Source organism: Micropterus salmoides, unplaced genomic scaffold, assembly GCF_014851395.1.
Source record: "Micropterus salmoides isolate LMB-PRFRI ecotype aquatic unplaced genomic scaffold, ASM1485139v1 Ms_hic_scaffold_7, whole genome shotgun sequence".
In the NCBI taxonomy this organism is placed as follows: domain Eukaryota; kingdom Metazoa; phylum Chordata; class Actinopteri; order Centrarchiformes; family Centrarchidae; genus Micropterus; species Micropterus salmoides.
The window spans coordinates 31,265,649-31,282,284 of record NW_024044459.1 but is presented as its reverse complement, the minus strand read 5'-3'; the positions used below and the strand labels follow the sequence as shown (position 1 = coordinate 31,282,284).

General features: G+C 41.4%; 1 protein-coding gene across 7 annotated transcripts in view; it reads right to left on the bottom strand.

Annotated features, from left to right (window-relative positions):
- The window catches only part of gapvd1 (GTPase activating protein and VPS9 domains 1), a 29,809-nt gene that overhangs the window by 10,766 nt on the left and 2,407 nt on the right, over positions 1 to 16,636 (bottom strand). The window contains exons 2-15 of one of the 7 annotated variants that reach the window (XM_038702701.1): positions 12,850 to 13,068; positions 12,257 to 12,524; positions 11,573 to 12,145; positions 11,196 to 11,279; positions 10,973 to 11,107; positions 8,667 to 8,859; positions 7,961 to 8,041; positions 6,146 to 6,303; positions 5,693 to 5,822; positions 5,269 to 5,394; positions 4,952 to 5,125; positions 2,304 to 2,441; positions 911 to 1,045; positions 86 to 205 (exon numbers count right to left, since the gene is read on the bottom strand). In XM_038702701.1, coding sequence (XP_038558629.1) covers positions 86 to 205; positions 911 to 1,045; positions 2,304 to 2,441; positions 4,952 to 5,125; positions 5,269 to 5,394; positions 5,693 to 5,822; positions 6,146 to 6,303; positions 7,961 to 8,041; positions 8,667 to 8,859; positions 10,973 to 11,107; positions 11,196 to 11,279; positions 11,573 to 12,145; positions 12,257 to 12,524; positions 12,850 to 13,034 — 2,500 coding nt within the window. In that variant the 5' untranslated portion in view covers positions 13,035 to 13,068. Of the gene's footprint in view, positions 1 to 85; positions 206 to 910; positions 1,046 to 2,303; positions 2,442 to 4,951; positions 5,126 to 5,268; positions 5,395 to 5,692; positions 5,823 to 6,145; positions 6,304 to 7,677; positions 7,702 to 7,960; positions 8,042 to 8,666; positions 8,860 to 10,972; positions 11,108 to 11,195; positions 11,280 to 11,572; positions 12,146 to 12,256; positions 12,525 to 12,849; positions 13,069 to 16,636 lie in introns of those variants that run through there. The other 6 variants (XM_038702703.1, XM_038702704.1, XM_038702705.1 and 3 more) reach the window with 6 other exon arrangements.

Genomic DNA, 16,636 nt, shown 5'->3' with positions numbered 1-16,636 from the left:
GATAGCTGTGGCTGATGCTGTTTAGACCAGATAGACACTAGACTGATGGCTTAGCTAGCCTAGCGGGGATGTGACACTCTCCTACCATGGCCTGACTCCTCCCCATCTGGACTGGTCACGGAGTCCTTCCCTCCGAAATCTGAGCTGCACTCTGACCGCAGGTCCTCGATCTTGTTGGGGATGTCTTCTGAGGTTGCACTGATACCTGTCGCAGGAAAAAAAGACAACACCACAGTGTTGACATTCAGGACAAAAGCAAATCAATCCAGTAACAAACGCTGGCTTGGCAGCAGTCAAAAAACAGAACCTGCATGTTGAATGTCTCTCAAACAAAAGAGGATATTTTTCTCTTCGGACTATACTGCATGGTCTCTCTCAGATGGGAACCCACTGGGATCTCTAAATTGGAAGCGTAAGCTCCCATGGGTTTGGGGAAAGACACAGATAAGAGCGATCATCAGATGCAGACTATCCATCGGCCAGATCTCGTGGGACGTTTTCCTGTGAGCTGAGCCAGGAACATCGCAGCCGGCTTCTTAATCTAGGATACTACTTCATGCATGTCAACATAGCGTGTCCACCTCAGCCCATGGAAAAGGCAAACAGCAATAACCTGCGTCATACAGGGAAACTCACAATGACCTCACTAGACTGGTTTACAGTCTTTACTTCCCAGGAACGTGACATCTCTACACAGAATCGAGGAGGTTGAGAAACAGGTTTTTGTGAAGCAGTTTTTGTGAGTTCATTTAACCACAATTTAACAATGCAGGTCCAACAAAACTTTTTTTCTTCCTATAGAAGACAAAAAGAGACTACAGGATCAAAATAAAGAAATAGAACAGATTTTTCTGAGAGAAAGTAGATGATAGGGAGAGGAGGTGGGGGAAGAAGTTAATTAGTTTTATACCTGAGACAACACTGAGACCCGGTGTGCTGGGTCTCGAGCTGACCTCTCTGACCTCGGTGTCATCTGAAGTACTGCCAACCCCTGAGCAGCTCTCCAGCTCCTGCAGACGCTCCTCCTGTTTCAGGTCCGGAGCTTCTGCAAATATACATAAAAATCTTCTCTTTAGAAAAAAAAACAAACAAGAATGGATCCTTTTCTCACTTGAAGTATGTACAAAGTACCATTTCAAAGAAACTCGTAATCCACAGTACTCGTGGTAGTTTACTAGCGATGATGGTCATTCTCTCTCTCTCCACCCCCCTCTGTTACGATTATTGGGAAACCAAGTGTGCACATATGCATGAAATCAAACAAAGCATACATTATCATGTCTTATAACTGCCAAACCAAACCATAAAGTTAGTACGGCCAATTCTTTGGCTACCCAATGGAGCTGTTGGGTCGAACCCAGAGGCTCCATACTAACAGCAGTACTCATTTGCATGCTCGTTAGTAATAATGTGTTGGTGAAGTGCTCTTCAGAGTGTAGTTTTCTGCTGCCTAGCCATGAAACAAGCGCTGTACTCCAAGCAAGCCGCCGATCGTGTTATTACCGAGCAGAACAGGGGCAGCAAACGGAACAAAAAGCAATCAAGACACTCATGCATGTCATTTCTGCACTGCACATATTGAAGTGGTGTACTACTTCAATTAACATAAGGCCCAGGCTTTCCAAAGAAACACTTGCGCTGTTAATAAAACACTCTACTGATTTTCACAAAACACTGGTTTTCAAAAGGGGGAGTTAAGCACATAATCTCTCATTAATAAAAGGTTTGGACTGTATGTTCAATTTGCAGGAACAGACAAAGAAAATCTATGATTTATATGATTGTATTCACATTTGGATTAGCACAACAGGTGTAAGTTGATGCCCTGTGTGATAATTGTTATAACAATGGAAGATGTAAACACCAGTTTCAGAGCAACGCAACGTTAAGTCTAGCCAGATAAAAAACTGACACCATGTAAACTGACTGAGGACAGCTGCTGTCCTTGTGCTTCCCTCCCCACTGCTCCACCACAGGTGCAAACACACCTGGTGGCCCCTCTAAGGAAACCCTGAGCTGCCTTTTACTGGCACACGCAGATCTGCCCTGAAAGACAGGCAAGTGCACACAAATATGATGACAGATGCACACACACATTTTTGGTATGGAATGCCATGCAACTGCACCTGGTGTCCCACCCCCCACTATAATGATCCAACATAAATATGCATGCATAGACACATGTGCAAGCATACACACATCTGAGGCTGTCATGGAGATGTAGTGCTAGAATCAAGACGATAACAAAAGCAAAACAACAGTCAAAGGGTGTCTACAACAACAGAATGAATCTGGAGCCCTACCTGAGTCACTGGGAAGGACCTCCACGCTCCAGGCCTCGCTTGTGGTCTCTGAGATGGTGGAGCCGTAGGGGTCCAGCAGTACTGAACCTGAACCCGGAAGACACAGCAGGCTGCCGAGCATATTCTCCGCAGCTGCCCCTGAGAGCACAGAGAGCGAGAGAAAGACAAAGAGTTAACCTCACAGCCACAGCACAAACCAGCTTTTTTTGGTGTGGAAAAGTGGCGGACCAGCAAAAAGTCACCTCTACAGTCGCAAAGTCAACTTGAAGGCACCTTTTCGTACTTTAGCAAGCCTTGCGTTATTAAGGTACTGGTGTTGATTCATATTCTGTCATTAGTTCTAATAAATTATTCAGATCTTAAATATGAGCAATATGTGAACTTGAGAATGCCACTAACAGAAATTATGCCTTTGATAAAAATTTTTTCAATTACAAATTTAATCATTTAGTATATAAAATGATTTTTTAAAAATAGTAAGAAATGTCTATTTCAAGTACTGAGAGCCCAAAGGGAAATCTTCAAATTCAAAACTCAAAGAGTTTTAATTTACAATGACATAAAATAGAGAAAAGTAACAAATCCTCACGAGAGCTAGAACCAGCAAACGTTTGGCATTTTTGACTGACTGAAATGACTGATCCATACTGATACTCAATTTAGCGAGTAATTTCTGCACTATGTGATACTGAATGTACTTATTTCACATGTTAAATGTTAATTAAAAACTGTTCCATTGCTTTTACAGTATGGCTCGGGGTCTGACTTTTAAACAAACACTGTAAAGGCCTGAGATAAGCAAAAATAATAGATAAACCCTCTCTGAATGTTGTGTGGACGGGGCTTCAGAGAGGGTGAGCTTTGCATACAGAGACACAGAGAGTTGGAGGTCACATGCATTTCATGCTGGGACCCACAGGCACATATACCACTGCGCCAAAGGTTAGAGGTTAATGGTAATTTCTCACCCTGCCCTGGCCTCCAGGGCCATGACTTTGAGCTGTTGATTAAGCCTAGCATTACTCACAACCAAATTAACGCTTCACGCACCCCCCCACAAAGTCCTCAGCACAGTGTCCCTCCATCTCCATTTGAGAAGCCGTGGCTTAACAAGGCGGAAGAATGCGGAGGAGGGGGAAACGAGCTAGCAGGTGTGAGTGGGAGTCAGTGGCCAAGGCTCAAGACCAAAAAGTCGACCTGTGGTAGCGGTGCCTCCTGGTATGTCATGCTTCCACTTCATGGCACACGCACGGCATGAGCACGCACGCATGCCAGCACACAGGCAACAACGTGTGCTGATGTTGGCGGGGGCAGGGCTCTCATTGGCGGTGGGAGAGCTCTATCCCGCTGTCCGTGTTTACAGTCTTCAAGGTAGGGGCGCAGAGTACTTGTCTTTCAGGTGGATGATTAAATGAGTGGCACAACAAGAAGTGAAACAATTAGAATTTCTGCCTCATTATCATGGTAATCTTATCAGTGGGATAATGAGGTATTAATGGATATTTAATGTGCATCTCATAACCCAGTCCCTTGGAGAAAACACATAAGGAAATCGCTGTAAATTCACTTAATGATGGAAAAGTCCCCCAACGCCATATTCCGAAGAATGAAAAATGGTGGATGCAAATGAGAAGGAACCAAGGTCAATAAGACTGCAGGGACAGAGTGAATGTCAGAGAGAGAGGGATAGAGAGAGAGATGGGCAAGGGGAAGGCTGTGACGAAAAAGACTGAAGCAGAGGAGACAGGAAGACGGGGGTCTGAAAAACACAAAGACCTAAATAATCTTTCTACAGCTGGTTTCACATTAGAGGAACCTGTTATCTGCACAGCCTGTGTCTTACCATCATAGTTTTGGCTTAACAGAGTGCAGAGGCTGAAGTTGCCGTCCACTATCTACTGATGTTTATCTTACATATCAACATATCATAATTGTGCATGTACTATTGTTAAGTATTGCCACTGTGATAATACCAGCTAACTTCAGGGTATGCTTCTAGAGACATGCAGAAAATAACTTGTTTTACACCTAGAGTAATTTTTATATTTTCATCAAATGCATCTAATTCACTGGTGTATTCTCTCAATTGGAAGATAATTGCATATTCAGTCAAATCTAAGAGTCAGTGGCAGTAGAATGAAAAACAGATACAAATTGTGAAATCTATCATTGTTGCTTCATCCTTAAAACTGTGACTCAAAAGATGAATATTACCAACTGTTAGTGTTTCTTACTTAAATTGCAAAAGCACAAATACTGACAGTAAATTTAGAAAACAAAAAGACAAATTTCATACATCTACCTTAACCCAAACACATATTACTGTATTCAACCTTGTTCCCAGAAAAACAACTAGAAAGACTGGCCTACACACTGACCTATAATTCTGATTACTTAAATGTTAAAATGCAATTCAAAGGATTTTTTAAACAACTATCATGATCAAACAACAAGGGCCGTGCATGTGTATAAGCAGTGCCATATATCATGTGGTGCATTTCTTCATAGGACCTTAGCTGAACTGAAGACCTGCTTTTTGATGCTATTTCACCCACATACCACAAGGTGATGACATTTCCCTTACTATACTAAATCAGCAGTCCTCATGTGCAGCATTTACAAATACAGCTAACTAAGCCGTGTCCCACCTGCTATCTCCTGCAGCCGATCTTCATCCATGTTGGGGTCAAAGTCACTGCCAAGCACATCAGTGCTCCAGGTTTCGCTGACTGTCTCAGAGATGTCCCGATCATCTGTCAGACCCATCATGTCTCTGATCTCAAACTTGCGCAGTTTGTCATCCAGGTTGTCCTGAGTGGTGGCTGAAGGAGACACACAGTGTTAGTCTGAATATCTTTCATTTGTCATCTTTCATGTGTTTACAAAATTGCTGTATCTGAAAAATATATATTTATGCTTCCAACTCTTCAACTTTTTGGCAAAATTCAGAAATACACACACATACCCTGTTCGTGCTCCAAAAGCTGTAGAGCCTCAACCCCGTTGCTGCCGGATGGTCCGGCTCCCAGCTCAGAAACGGACTCTCCCTCCAGGTCCAGAGATGACACAGAGTTGGAACGATTCGATGGACCTGAGGAAAAACCTTATAAGTTACAACAGACACAAGATAATGGGACAGACAGCGGTCATGTCTTAGATTAATTATGTAAATTTTTCTCTCTTTTACTTGTTTGTTTTTGTCCAAATAACTGACAAAGATAAAAAAGAAGAAGAAAAAAGAAGACGGACAATCACAATGATGAGCTTCCCCCAAACCAAAACCACTTTACAAGTTTTTAATATTACTGTGAAAATATAAACGAACAAGCATTTAGCAATAGCAGCAATTCATATTTTTGTTATGTTTTAGCATCAGACTGCAGACTGACCCTCTGAGATGCCTTCCAAGTTGTCACTGCAGAGGGAGAACCGCAAGGTTTTGTCTGGTTTACCATGCAGCTTAGTATCATCAGCATGGCCATCCCCCTGGGTCCCATCAGCCATCTGCAGGTTCAAAACCTAGAGTGCAGTGGAGAGAGGGAGGGCAAACATAACAAAAATATCACTTATGTTTGGTTGCAAACTTGCTTTGCCATGAGACATTCTTGCCAGGAGGTATTAAAACAACCAAAGATGGTGGTAGTAATCAGGATCAGGGAGTTAGTTTTACAAGGTTTATTATCAATTGCATAACATTGCAAGCACACACGAAGCATTACAAAATGCATGACACTGACTCTAAGAAGTCTTATTCCCCTGTAATGACAGGAAGAAATATGACATTGAATGTATCGCATTATCATCTCTCCTGCAAATGAGCACATTAATTCAAATCACATTACCTCATTCTCTGACATCATCCCAGGGATAGTCTGGGGACCAGTTCCGAGTGAAATAACCAGCACCTCCTCTGGCATCAGCTCCTGCAGGGATTCTTGGGAGCTGGCCTCTGCCTCCCCCTCCTGGGCTATGTTGGTACGGCTGCGGCTACGAGCAGCTGCTGGTGGTTAGCAGTTTGGAGGGAATTAGTAGGGAAATCATTGTTATTTATTGATTGTAACATTCAGAGGGCACTAAAAAAACAATATATGTTAAATGGATTTGGGCAATACATTCAGGTATTCATGTTTCACCAAGCAACGGCCAAAGCTTGAAACTAGAGAACTAAGACTCTCATCTGGTATGTCACACCAATGCATTGCTGTAAATGCTATTTGTGAGAAATGAGAATTACTTTTGCGGCTAATAACATTTTCACTTCTAAATGAGTGATGAGTCATAAAAAGTCAAAATTTTTTGAGCATTTTCCCCATTCGTTCATTATGTAGCTGTAAACTGGTGTGACATTAAAGACGAGTTTCTCTTTCGGTTCTAGGTGTTAGACAGTAGTTAGTTAACAATAATTAAAGGCTGAGCTTTCTTTTAGCATGAACATTTTTGAAATCACAAAATGATATTCCCATGGTTAAGCTGAAAACACACAAAAGCACATTGACAGCTTTGCTCACAGTGCGACTAGAGAACAAAAGACACTTTCTGCAATATTATTTGAACAAAGTTATTTTAGCTACGCTAGTGTGAAAAACATATAAAACATTGTACACTAAAATATATTAACATGAAATAAGATTTAAGTTCACTGCTGACAGCTTCTGGTGTAACTGAAACATGGCACTCAGCTGAAATACAAACTGAGCTGCTTCCTCTACATGTCTGGGATCCAAATGGCAGGCCTGACATAATGAAACTCTTAAGCAGCACAATACGTTCATACAACTCTAAAGATGGGTCTGATACACTGTTTTTCTGGCTGTATTGCATTGATTCTTGAGCTCCATCATTAATAAATTGAAAAGAACAACTAAGTACAGGTACTGTGCCTGCCTGGTTTTCACCAATTATCTCAAGAGAGTAACATAAATACAATCAAGACACGTGGCCACATCACACTCTGGATTGTGTTTCCTTCTCAACTGCATCAAAGCATGAATGAGGGAGTTAACTATTTAAAGAATATGAAAAGGATGCTGGTTATATTACACATTTTTCTAGACCGACATTATCTCAGTTGGAAAATTTTTTAAGAGAACTGAAACTGAAACCATATACATCCAAATAATACACAAACAAGAAGAGCCAATATAATAGTTTTGCTCTCACTCTCAGAGATGATGCCATACGTGCTATTAAAAAACACAACCACGCAATCACAGAATCACCATCTTTGTGGGTAGTAATTGCACTAGTGTCTCCTTTATTTAAGATAAGATGTTTCTTTATTTATCCCTGTAGAGGAAATTCAATTTCAACACAAGTCAGTCAGGCAGACCAGAACGAGGAAAGGTGGAAGATAGATATTTTTTTCCCACCCTACCTGGTAATGAAAAGCCATAATCCGCTGAATGAGGAAGCAAAAAGGAAAAAACAAAATGAGTAGAAAAACTTCTTAACTCTAATAATGAGCCAAAGCACTGTGCAAGCCAAAGCAAGCATGATGAGAGCACATGAACAATAGCAGTGCTACTGTAAGTAACAGTGGCGAGGCAAGGAGGTTACTGAGCAGCTAGGAGCATGGACACGTAACTGGAGGAAACGACAGATACATGGGTTAAGTTTTCTCCAGCTCTAACACGACTGACAGGCTACTGGCTACCCACCAAAAGGGGTTACTAATGGAATGTGAGCGGACAGTGTAGTGGTCGTGGGGTCCCAGGATGTTATAGCAGCTAAGTGTTGTCCTGGTCATTCATTGGCAGCACAGGAGGAAAGGAGAAGGACAAGGTGGGGAGTTGGAGAAAGAATACAGAGTACATCTCAGAACTGTAAAGTATTTCAACTGTCAAGTCAAGATTGTGTGTATAAACATCGTATTTCAGAGGAGCAAGCACAAGTGGTTCATTTCTAATTAAGGGGGTGTTGCTACAGCATCATTTGTCTTGAGAATGCTAATGAAGGTAGTCTATGCATCTTTTCCATCCATTCCAATTAAAATGAGTTCATTTATATTTGGTAATTTAATTGGTTGTCATTTCTGTAATTGAGCCTCAATCCAGGCCATGCTAATTATCCTTATAACAAGCTGAGAAGAAGCTCATTAGCTTCCTATAAAACACGGGCCTTTCACTAGCCTTCACCACTCGACTCTTACTTGTTTATTCTGCTTCTCATTAGACAAAATATTTCACTTCCATCTTCCAGTTCTTGTTTCAAATTGTGAAACTCCTATGAAGCAAAATATGCTTCTCACATAAGGAAATTAAAAGACGTTGCATCATATCAAGCACACAAATACAAATACATGTATTCCAAAAACCCTGAGTGGCAGTAGGAAGATGGAGGCTGTGATGCTGTGGAGGTAAGTACCTATGGGGAGCCTGTTCTTCTTGTTGGCAGGCGTGGTAGCTGGGGAAAGCTGGGGGGTGTTGGAAGGAGTGAGCTCCAGACTGTTGCTCTTCACAGTTCGAGACTGGGGCACGTTGGCAAGCAGGGTCTCCAGAGCCATGTGTTCCTCCTCCCGAAGGTGGTCCCCTGCCATCACACTCCGCACAAAGTCCACCTATGCAGGAGGTGGAAGACATTATTCTTAATACCATCACAATGAATCACTCCTTGGGCGGTATCAAGGTATTATGGTATACCAGGGTATTTAGAAAGTTTCAAAACTACAGCTGACAAACTGTAACCTGCACAGCTAAACTGACAACTTCACTGCTCACCGTTTCCCATGCTCCGCTGCATTCACCTGCCGCTCACTATTCTCACAAAAAAGCTACTTGATGGCAATAACGTTAAGAGTTCTAATGTAAAAGAAAAATGCCTCTGCCCCTGTTTTGGAGCATATTGGGTTTAGTCCCGATGATAAAGGTGAGCCAACCAACACGGACAAAGATCACCTCCGTTCAGCCCACGAAGAGTCATTGGGTTCTAAAATATACATACCGCCCAAGTCTACTTGGAAGTTAACAGCTTTCTCAGGAAAGGGCATGAGATGACAAGTCTGCACTTGCCAAAGTACTGTTCTCTGTGAGTCTGAATGGTCGCTGGTACAAAATGTGGGATTACACGTCACGTTATTAGATTTCACTGACAAAAGGTATTTCGCAATGAAGGGAGGGAAAGAATCAACACGAAAGCCAAACACAAGCTTTCATTCACAAATAAACCAAAAGGCACTTGGTATGTATGTGTATCAATCATTATGTATTGATACATACTGTATTACCATATGCATATAATCTACTCTGTAACTATCGATGTAAGGTCATCTTGACAAATTACTTAACAGTGTTTGTCACATCTATTATTAAAGCTTTCATATACTGCTATTAGCAGTCTCACAGTGTAGTTCCCTTTTTTAATTGTGAACTAAGTCGTGATGTACCTGCTTGTAATTTACTTGTGACTATAAGTTAAGGTAAATAATGATGACACATTAAACCAGACACATACAACAAGACAATTATCCCCTATGGTACAGTGTTGCTTCTAGGTAAAATACCTATTTTTGGCCTTTTACTCATAATACATCCTCAATTATGACGCAATACTTTAAAAAAGAGCCAGGCCCCAAGGAAACCAAGCAGTGTATTCATTTTCTGGAGGTCATGTTGAATCCCTTTTTTAGCAGCCTTTCTCAAGTAGTTCACCTCCATCATCTCTCTCCACAGAAAATGGAAAAAATAAATAAATGCAATAAAATTGTTTAATGTACTTTATTTCATAATTAGGTAATGGAAACTTGTTGCCTTTAAGTAACACCATACTTTTATGAATTCCCACCACAACATTTTTTTGGTAATGTATAACGACTGTTTTTGTTTGAATTTTTTTGTCTTACATTCAAAATAGTTGTGAAGTGAGTGGGGGGTGGTGATGGAGCAGTGGATAAGACCCATTCCTTGGGTGTGAGACCGAGGTTCAACTTCCCACTGTGACACATCCACCACTGTGTCCCTGAGCAAGACCTCTATAGCAACTGTAAGTTGCTTTGGATAAAAGCGTCAGCTAAATGAATAAGTGTAATCGATTATCAAAATAGTCACAGATTAATTTAATAGTCAACTAATCGATTAATCGTTTTAGCATAACAGTCAACATCATTTTCTTTTCGTCTCTACAAATTAACCTAAATAAATGATATTACACTGTACAGCCTAAACTTACTGTGCACTGTATGAGTCCTCTCTGCAGAGCATATCTTAATATTTATATGAACAACAATATTCTACATCTCTTCAAAGAAAAAGAAGGTAGAATAAGCAGTCCCAGTTGATGTTAGTAAGGATGAATTAGAATTTATTAATGGAGGAAGACAACGAGCTGCTAGCAATGTTGGCAAGAAAAACACGTTTAAAAAATATTTTACCAACTGGAATTATGATTGCGTACCATGGAGGACATTTGCAGTAACAGGATATTTGCTCAACAAACTATGCTGCAGGCAATAGACTGCACAGATGTTCAAGGAAATATACAAATGTATGAGGCAAGGTGCTCCAAAATCTTATCAAAGCATCTTGTCTGTGGGAAATACCTAAGATTCAAGCATGGCAGTTTTAGAGTATTGTTCTTGTGGTCTACCCTGTAAAAGGGTGGTGGCACATAATAACTCAAACTTGTTTATATTAGCACTAATATTACACTTTGATACCAATCGCCAAAGAGCCTACCAGCACGAGCAGCTGATGATGTGAAATATAGACCGCAGTCCTACTGAGGCCTTCGAGAAGGTTCATTGAGGACATGGGTGGGGTCTCAACTGCTCTTCCTCCAATCACCACATCCAGAAAGGCAGCCACACAACTCTTCAGACAGGGACAAAGAAAGGTAATTTAGTATAGTAAGGAGAAATATGTTGCTGGAACTAAAAAATCATCACAATGGTTCACACACCTTATCAAATTTGGACAAACTGCTTTTTCTCCTTGGGTCTGCATCATCATCAGCCATGGCCAACTGCTGCAAAAGCTGCCCCACCTGTGTAACAAAAAAAATGCATTATCAGTCTATACTGTAGAATGATTCTGGTGGTGATGGCGCAATAAGACTGGATAAGACTATGCCTTTGGTGTGAGAGACCCGGGTTCAATCCCCCACTGTGACCCATTCACCATTGTGTCCCTGAGCAAGACACTTAACCCCTAGTTGCTCCAGAGGCGTGTGACCTCTGACATGTATAGCAATTGTAATAAAAGCGTCAGCTAAATGAATAAATGTAAATGTAAATGATTCACGCATGTATGATGTAGAATACCGGCGGTGCCACTGACCTGCATTAGATTGAAGCGGGCCACTTCATTGATGGGGGCGTCTGAGATAATACCGTACTGTTCTGGGTTAACTATAGCTGGGCAGATGAAGCAGGTCAGCAGCAGGTCTGTACACATGGTACGCACCTCGCCCACCTCAAGACGCTCCACACATGACAAAGTCTTGTACATCTGCGACACAATCCAGCGCAGGCTGTGGGGAAAGCAGTAGGTGTTCTGCTTCAGGTAACCAATAAACTTGTTGACCAGAGCCACCAGTTTGGCTTCATTGGCCTCCACAGCTGCCTGCACCCTTTGTTTGTAGCCCTCAGAGCCCTTCTCTCCGAAGCGTTCCTGCTGGGCCGGAGTGAGGCGCTCCGTCACCTTGGCTGGGTCGGTCTCCAGGTGGTCTTCATCTTCCACCAGCAGCTGCATAATGGGTTCATGGAGGGTGGCAGTGAGGAAGAGCTTGGCTGAGTACAGGCCCTCGGAGAAGAGCTTGAAAAGGATGCTGAAGGCACAGGTTCCCCGTCGCAGAAGACGGCGGGGGTTGTCGCTCTCCTTCAGCTCGAACTCTATCAGATATCGCAACACCTGGGAGTTGGCAAGAAAGAAAGTTGAAGCAGATAGAAACAGCTCATCTTACTGAGAGGCTATTATATTGTTTTCCAATGTGTAACACCAGAGACAGGTAGGGCCCCTGACCTGTAGCAGGTAGCTCTCATCCTCCTGCATGATACAGTTGCCATAAAGTGAGGTGAAGACTGCGTGGATGACCCCCTGGGTGTGCTCCTGGCTCAGCCTCTCTCCTGCCACCAGACAGGATGCCACCAGTCTTGGGTTCTCCCTCAACCTGGCCAAGAACTCGCCATAGATCGTCTCCTGGAAGCCCAAAGTCTTGTAGCCGTCGACAAACTGTGTGTCTTCCAACATTTTGGCATGTTGGCAGCATTCAGCCGGAGAGGCCTCCACACTGTAGAACAGAGTTGTTTCATTACTACTATCATGTAAACCACAAGTTGTCATTTTTACATTACTGTTTAGGTATCGATTAGACAAACAAGTTTTGTGAGTTTCAGAGGTTCTGGCAGACATATATTTTAAACATGGAGAGTGCCAGGCTGGCCCGCTGACTCCAATCTTTATGCAAAGCCAGGCTAATCGCCTCCTGGCTCCTGCTCTGTTCTAAATGCATTCAAATCCATCTTCTCATCTTGCTTTCGAAAAGAAAGCAAATAAGCATGTTTCCCAAAAATTGAACTATTCCCTTGATGGCTATTCATAATGGGAGGTCTGACCTGGTGAGAATGAGACGATCGAGGTTGATCCTCTGCTGCTTGGCGATCCATGCGGCACGGTACAGCTTCTCAGCCGTCTTCAACACATCACTGTTGAGCCTCTGGATCAGCTGCTTCTCAGATGCCACATACAGCCGCTCCTGCTTCAGGTGGTGGGCCAGAGTGTGGATGTCTGGCTTCACCATCTTCACCAGCTCACACAGGCAGAGAGGGAAATGACTGGAGCACAAAGAGGACAACATGCAATGGAAACAGTTAAATAAGGTTAATATGTGGAACGGAAACTAAACAAAAGCTTAAATAACCTCTTTTCAAATGTTACACCAAGGTCCCATTGGAAGAAAAAAAGTTTAAGTTTCTTAAATCAGCTGTGTTAAAGGGGAGCTTTAAATTTTACATCTAAAAGTCAATTTACTATAGTCACACTGCTCAGTGAACACAGCTGTGTAATGTCCAAAAGATGCTTTGTCAAGTATGAGGAAATACCCCTCATGACATCATCAGGGTTTATCTCAGTTTGTGCATCAAGACACACTTACAACAAAAACCTTGTGTTGTGTTGAAATGATAACCAATTAATTGATTTTCTCTGTCTATATTTGGGTTTTGTATTGTTGGTCAGACGAAACAAGACGCTTTGAGAAAGTGCGACGAACATTTTCATAAATCCTAACTGGGGCATTGAGTCCTGAAACTTGACCCATACTTGACCCAAATGTCAGGGTAGCACAGCATCTGCTGCTTCAAGCTTGACTATTCTTTCTTTAATGTTTATTACAGTTTGTTTTTTTTTTCCACAGGCACGTCAGAGAGGAAAAACAGCATTTATTCAGTACATCATTTTTGTAACTTTCTGGCATGGGACTTGTAACTTGTCCGTTACCAAACAAACACGAATAAGCCCAAAAAAGTTGGCATTTTGAACTCATGGTTGATATTTAGTAGTGAAACTTATCTTAAATTATTTTTTTTGCAAATAATATCAGTGTTCATTATTTGTTAGTTACGCTGCATATTAAAAGTAATTGTATTTAGAGGAGAATCAGGAACTAGTTCTCTTTTTCTGGCTGAACTCAGGCATGATGCTCGCGTCATACAAGGAGAGTCATTTGCATTCCATGTGCTTCACACACTGGCCCAATGACAACAGCAGAGGCACGCTTTTTCACAAGCTTTGGGAGACGCTACATAGAAAACTATGCAAATCACACTCCCTTTTCCAGATATACACAGCCAAGACATACAAACCAAGCTGAGGGCATGAAATTTTAATGATTTCTTGGTGAATCCTTTGCACAAAAGCCTCTTTGTGGCTGGTTGAAAACATAGCAAACATGGATTTAACTGTGGAGTTATGCTCTGGGAGGAGAATGAGACTAGACTGGAGAAAACTGCCTCAGAGTGGGAACGACTGTAAGACAGTGTCAGCGCCCCAAACTAACAGACAACCACAACGTTAGAGTTGATATGCCTGACAAATCAAGTTGGTTATGCAGATTTAAACCCATAATGATAGGTTTTACATTGAATTCCCTTGGCAAGAATAAACGGTACTAAACAATACTGATCTCCAATTACTGTGATAGATTGTCATAATTTTTGTAAACAACAGGTCAACTTTAAAGATCATCCAATCCCAGCTTACACCGGGACAGGTCGCCAGTTTATCGCAGGGCCACACATAGACAAACAACCACTCCACACCTAAGGACAATTTTGGAGACACCCCGCATGTCTTTGGATGGTGTCCCCACGCAGGCACGGGGAGAACATGCAATCTCCACACAGAAAGGCCGGCAACCGGCGTTTGAACCCACAACCTTCTTGGTTTAGAGATAAAAATGCATAATAGTGTTATTCAAGTAATTCTTCAAAAAAGGCACAGCTGCTCCTCTTACATGAGAAACATGACGGCCACGTGGTGCTGCAATCAATAAACAAAACGAATAGATAATGTTTTCGTTTCATCATTTCACATCATTATATTAGTCCTGTGGTAACACAAAAATATACTAAATCACAGTTGTAATTATATAAATATGAGCAATAATTGCTAACAATTACTGTACATCAATAAACACTTATAGCTGCGTACAACTACACTGTATTTTACTTTCTTAATCATTATACCATTACATGTTTATACAGTGCTTATAAATGCTAAATAGGGGACTTGTGTTAGCAAAATAAGATGGGTTTTAACCCGGACTGCACCTAAAGATTATTTGCCTTATCGAATAACCTCAAGACTATTTTCTCAATTAAATCGAGAATTTGTTTAGTCTATTAAATGTCCGAAATCAGTGAAAAATGTCCATCACAATTTCCCGGAGCCCAAGGTGAAGTCTTCATATTGCTTTTTGGTCTAAAAACAGTCCAAAACCCCAAAACTGTTCAGTTTACTACTATTGAAGGATATGAAAACCAACACATTTGAGAGGATTTTTTCTTTAAAAAAAAAAAAAGACTGAAACGATTAATCAGCAATTATCAAAGCACTTGCTGATTTATTTTCTGTGGATCAATTATCAACTAATCGTTTCAGCTGTACATTATATGCCAGTAGACACAAGTAAGCTAATCCTCAGAAAAAGTTTTGTCATTGTGAATATTTTGTTTATCGTTTGAGTATGATTTTTTATCTGCTCTTTCAATTAGTACTAGTAAGTAATATCATCTGACTTAAGCATCTCAGGGCATAACACAAACAACTCAGGTTACAGACGGGACTGCACTATAACCAACCACATGCTTTAAGTCAACTACATTTAGGACTTTCTAGATTAATAGATCTGACTGAATTGACAGGTAACTGTGAGTACGCTCATGGCACACTTCCATTTATACACTCATATTCTTGAATAAGCACATTCCTCACATACTTGCAAGGAAGTGAAAAGGCAACTAGGCTATTAAGTGGCTAGCAGAGTGGTTAACTGCCATTTGTTACGGCCTCCTGTGCCCGTCAGCTCCAATACAATACGCTGCATAAAGCTACCTGGTGAGTCAGTCATGGAGAGTACTGAGGAACTCTAAAGCAGAAGAGAAACCAAACAACAGACAGCGTGCCGTAAGGCATAATCTGCAACCTTCTGAGCTGTGTGAGAATGATCGTAGTGAATACTGTTAAAATGACATAATTATAATAACAAGGTAGCATAAGAGAGGCGGGGCAGAGACAAAGCAGAAGATTTAAAATGTCAGGGCAATTCCAACCACTTAAGCTATGTAATGAAAAAGTTTCAAATTATCTTTAAAATGCAAAGCACAAAACAATGCCACTTATCAAAAAATGTCAGTAAATATCACAGCACCAGAGTAAATATGTTTAGAAAACAGCCCAGTCTTCCTACAACATGATCTAAAGACACACACACACACACACGCACACACCCCAACGGAAAAAGGTGCTTTTTATAGAAATTCAAAGGATTTCAGTTTCTACAAAAGGTATTCATGTATCTGAGCCCACATCCTCTTCACACTTCCCTTTCCGATAATTTCTTACACTGCTCAGCAAACAAAATAGTACAGTACACTAAATACATTACTTCATACACCATTCGAGCTGGGTACTGAGCCTCAATACTTTTCAAGCACCATACCACTGACTATCAAAAACTGTTAAGAAATGAAAGCTGGCATTGAGTATTTTGGTCGGACTGCAAGCGACTCGCCCCCACAAACGCCCACTTCTTTATACCTTAATGTCACCACTATCCCAAACAAATGTTTGACAATGTCCACAGGCTCCGACACAAGGAGCTGTAGTGGTGGCAAATAGAGA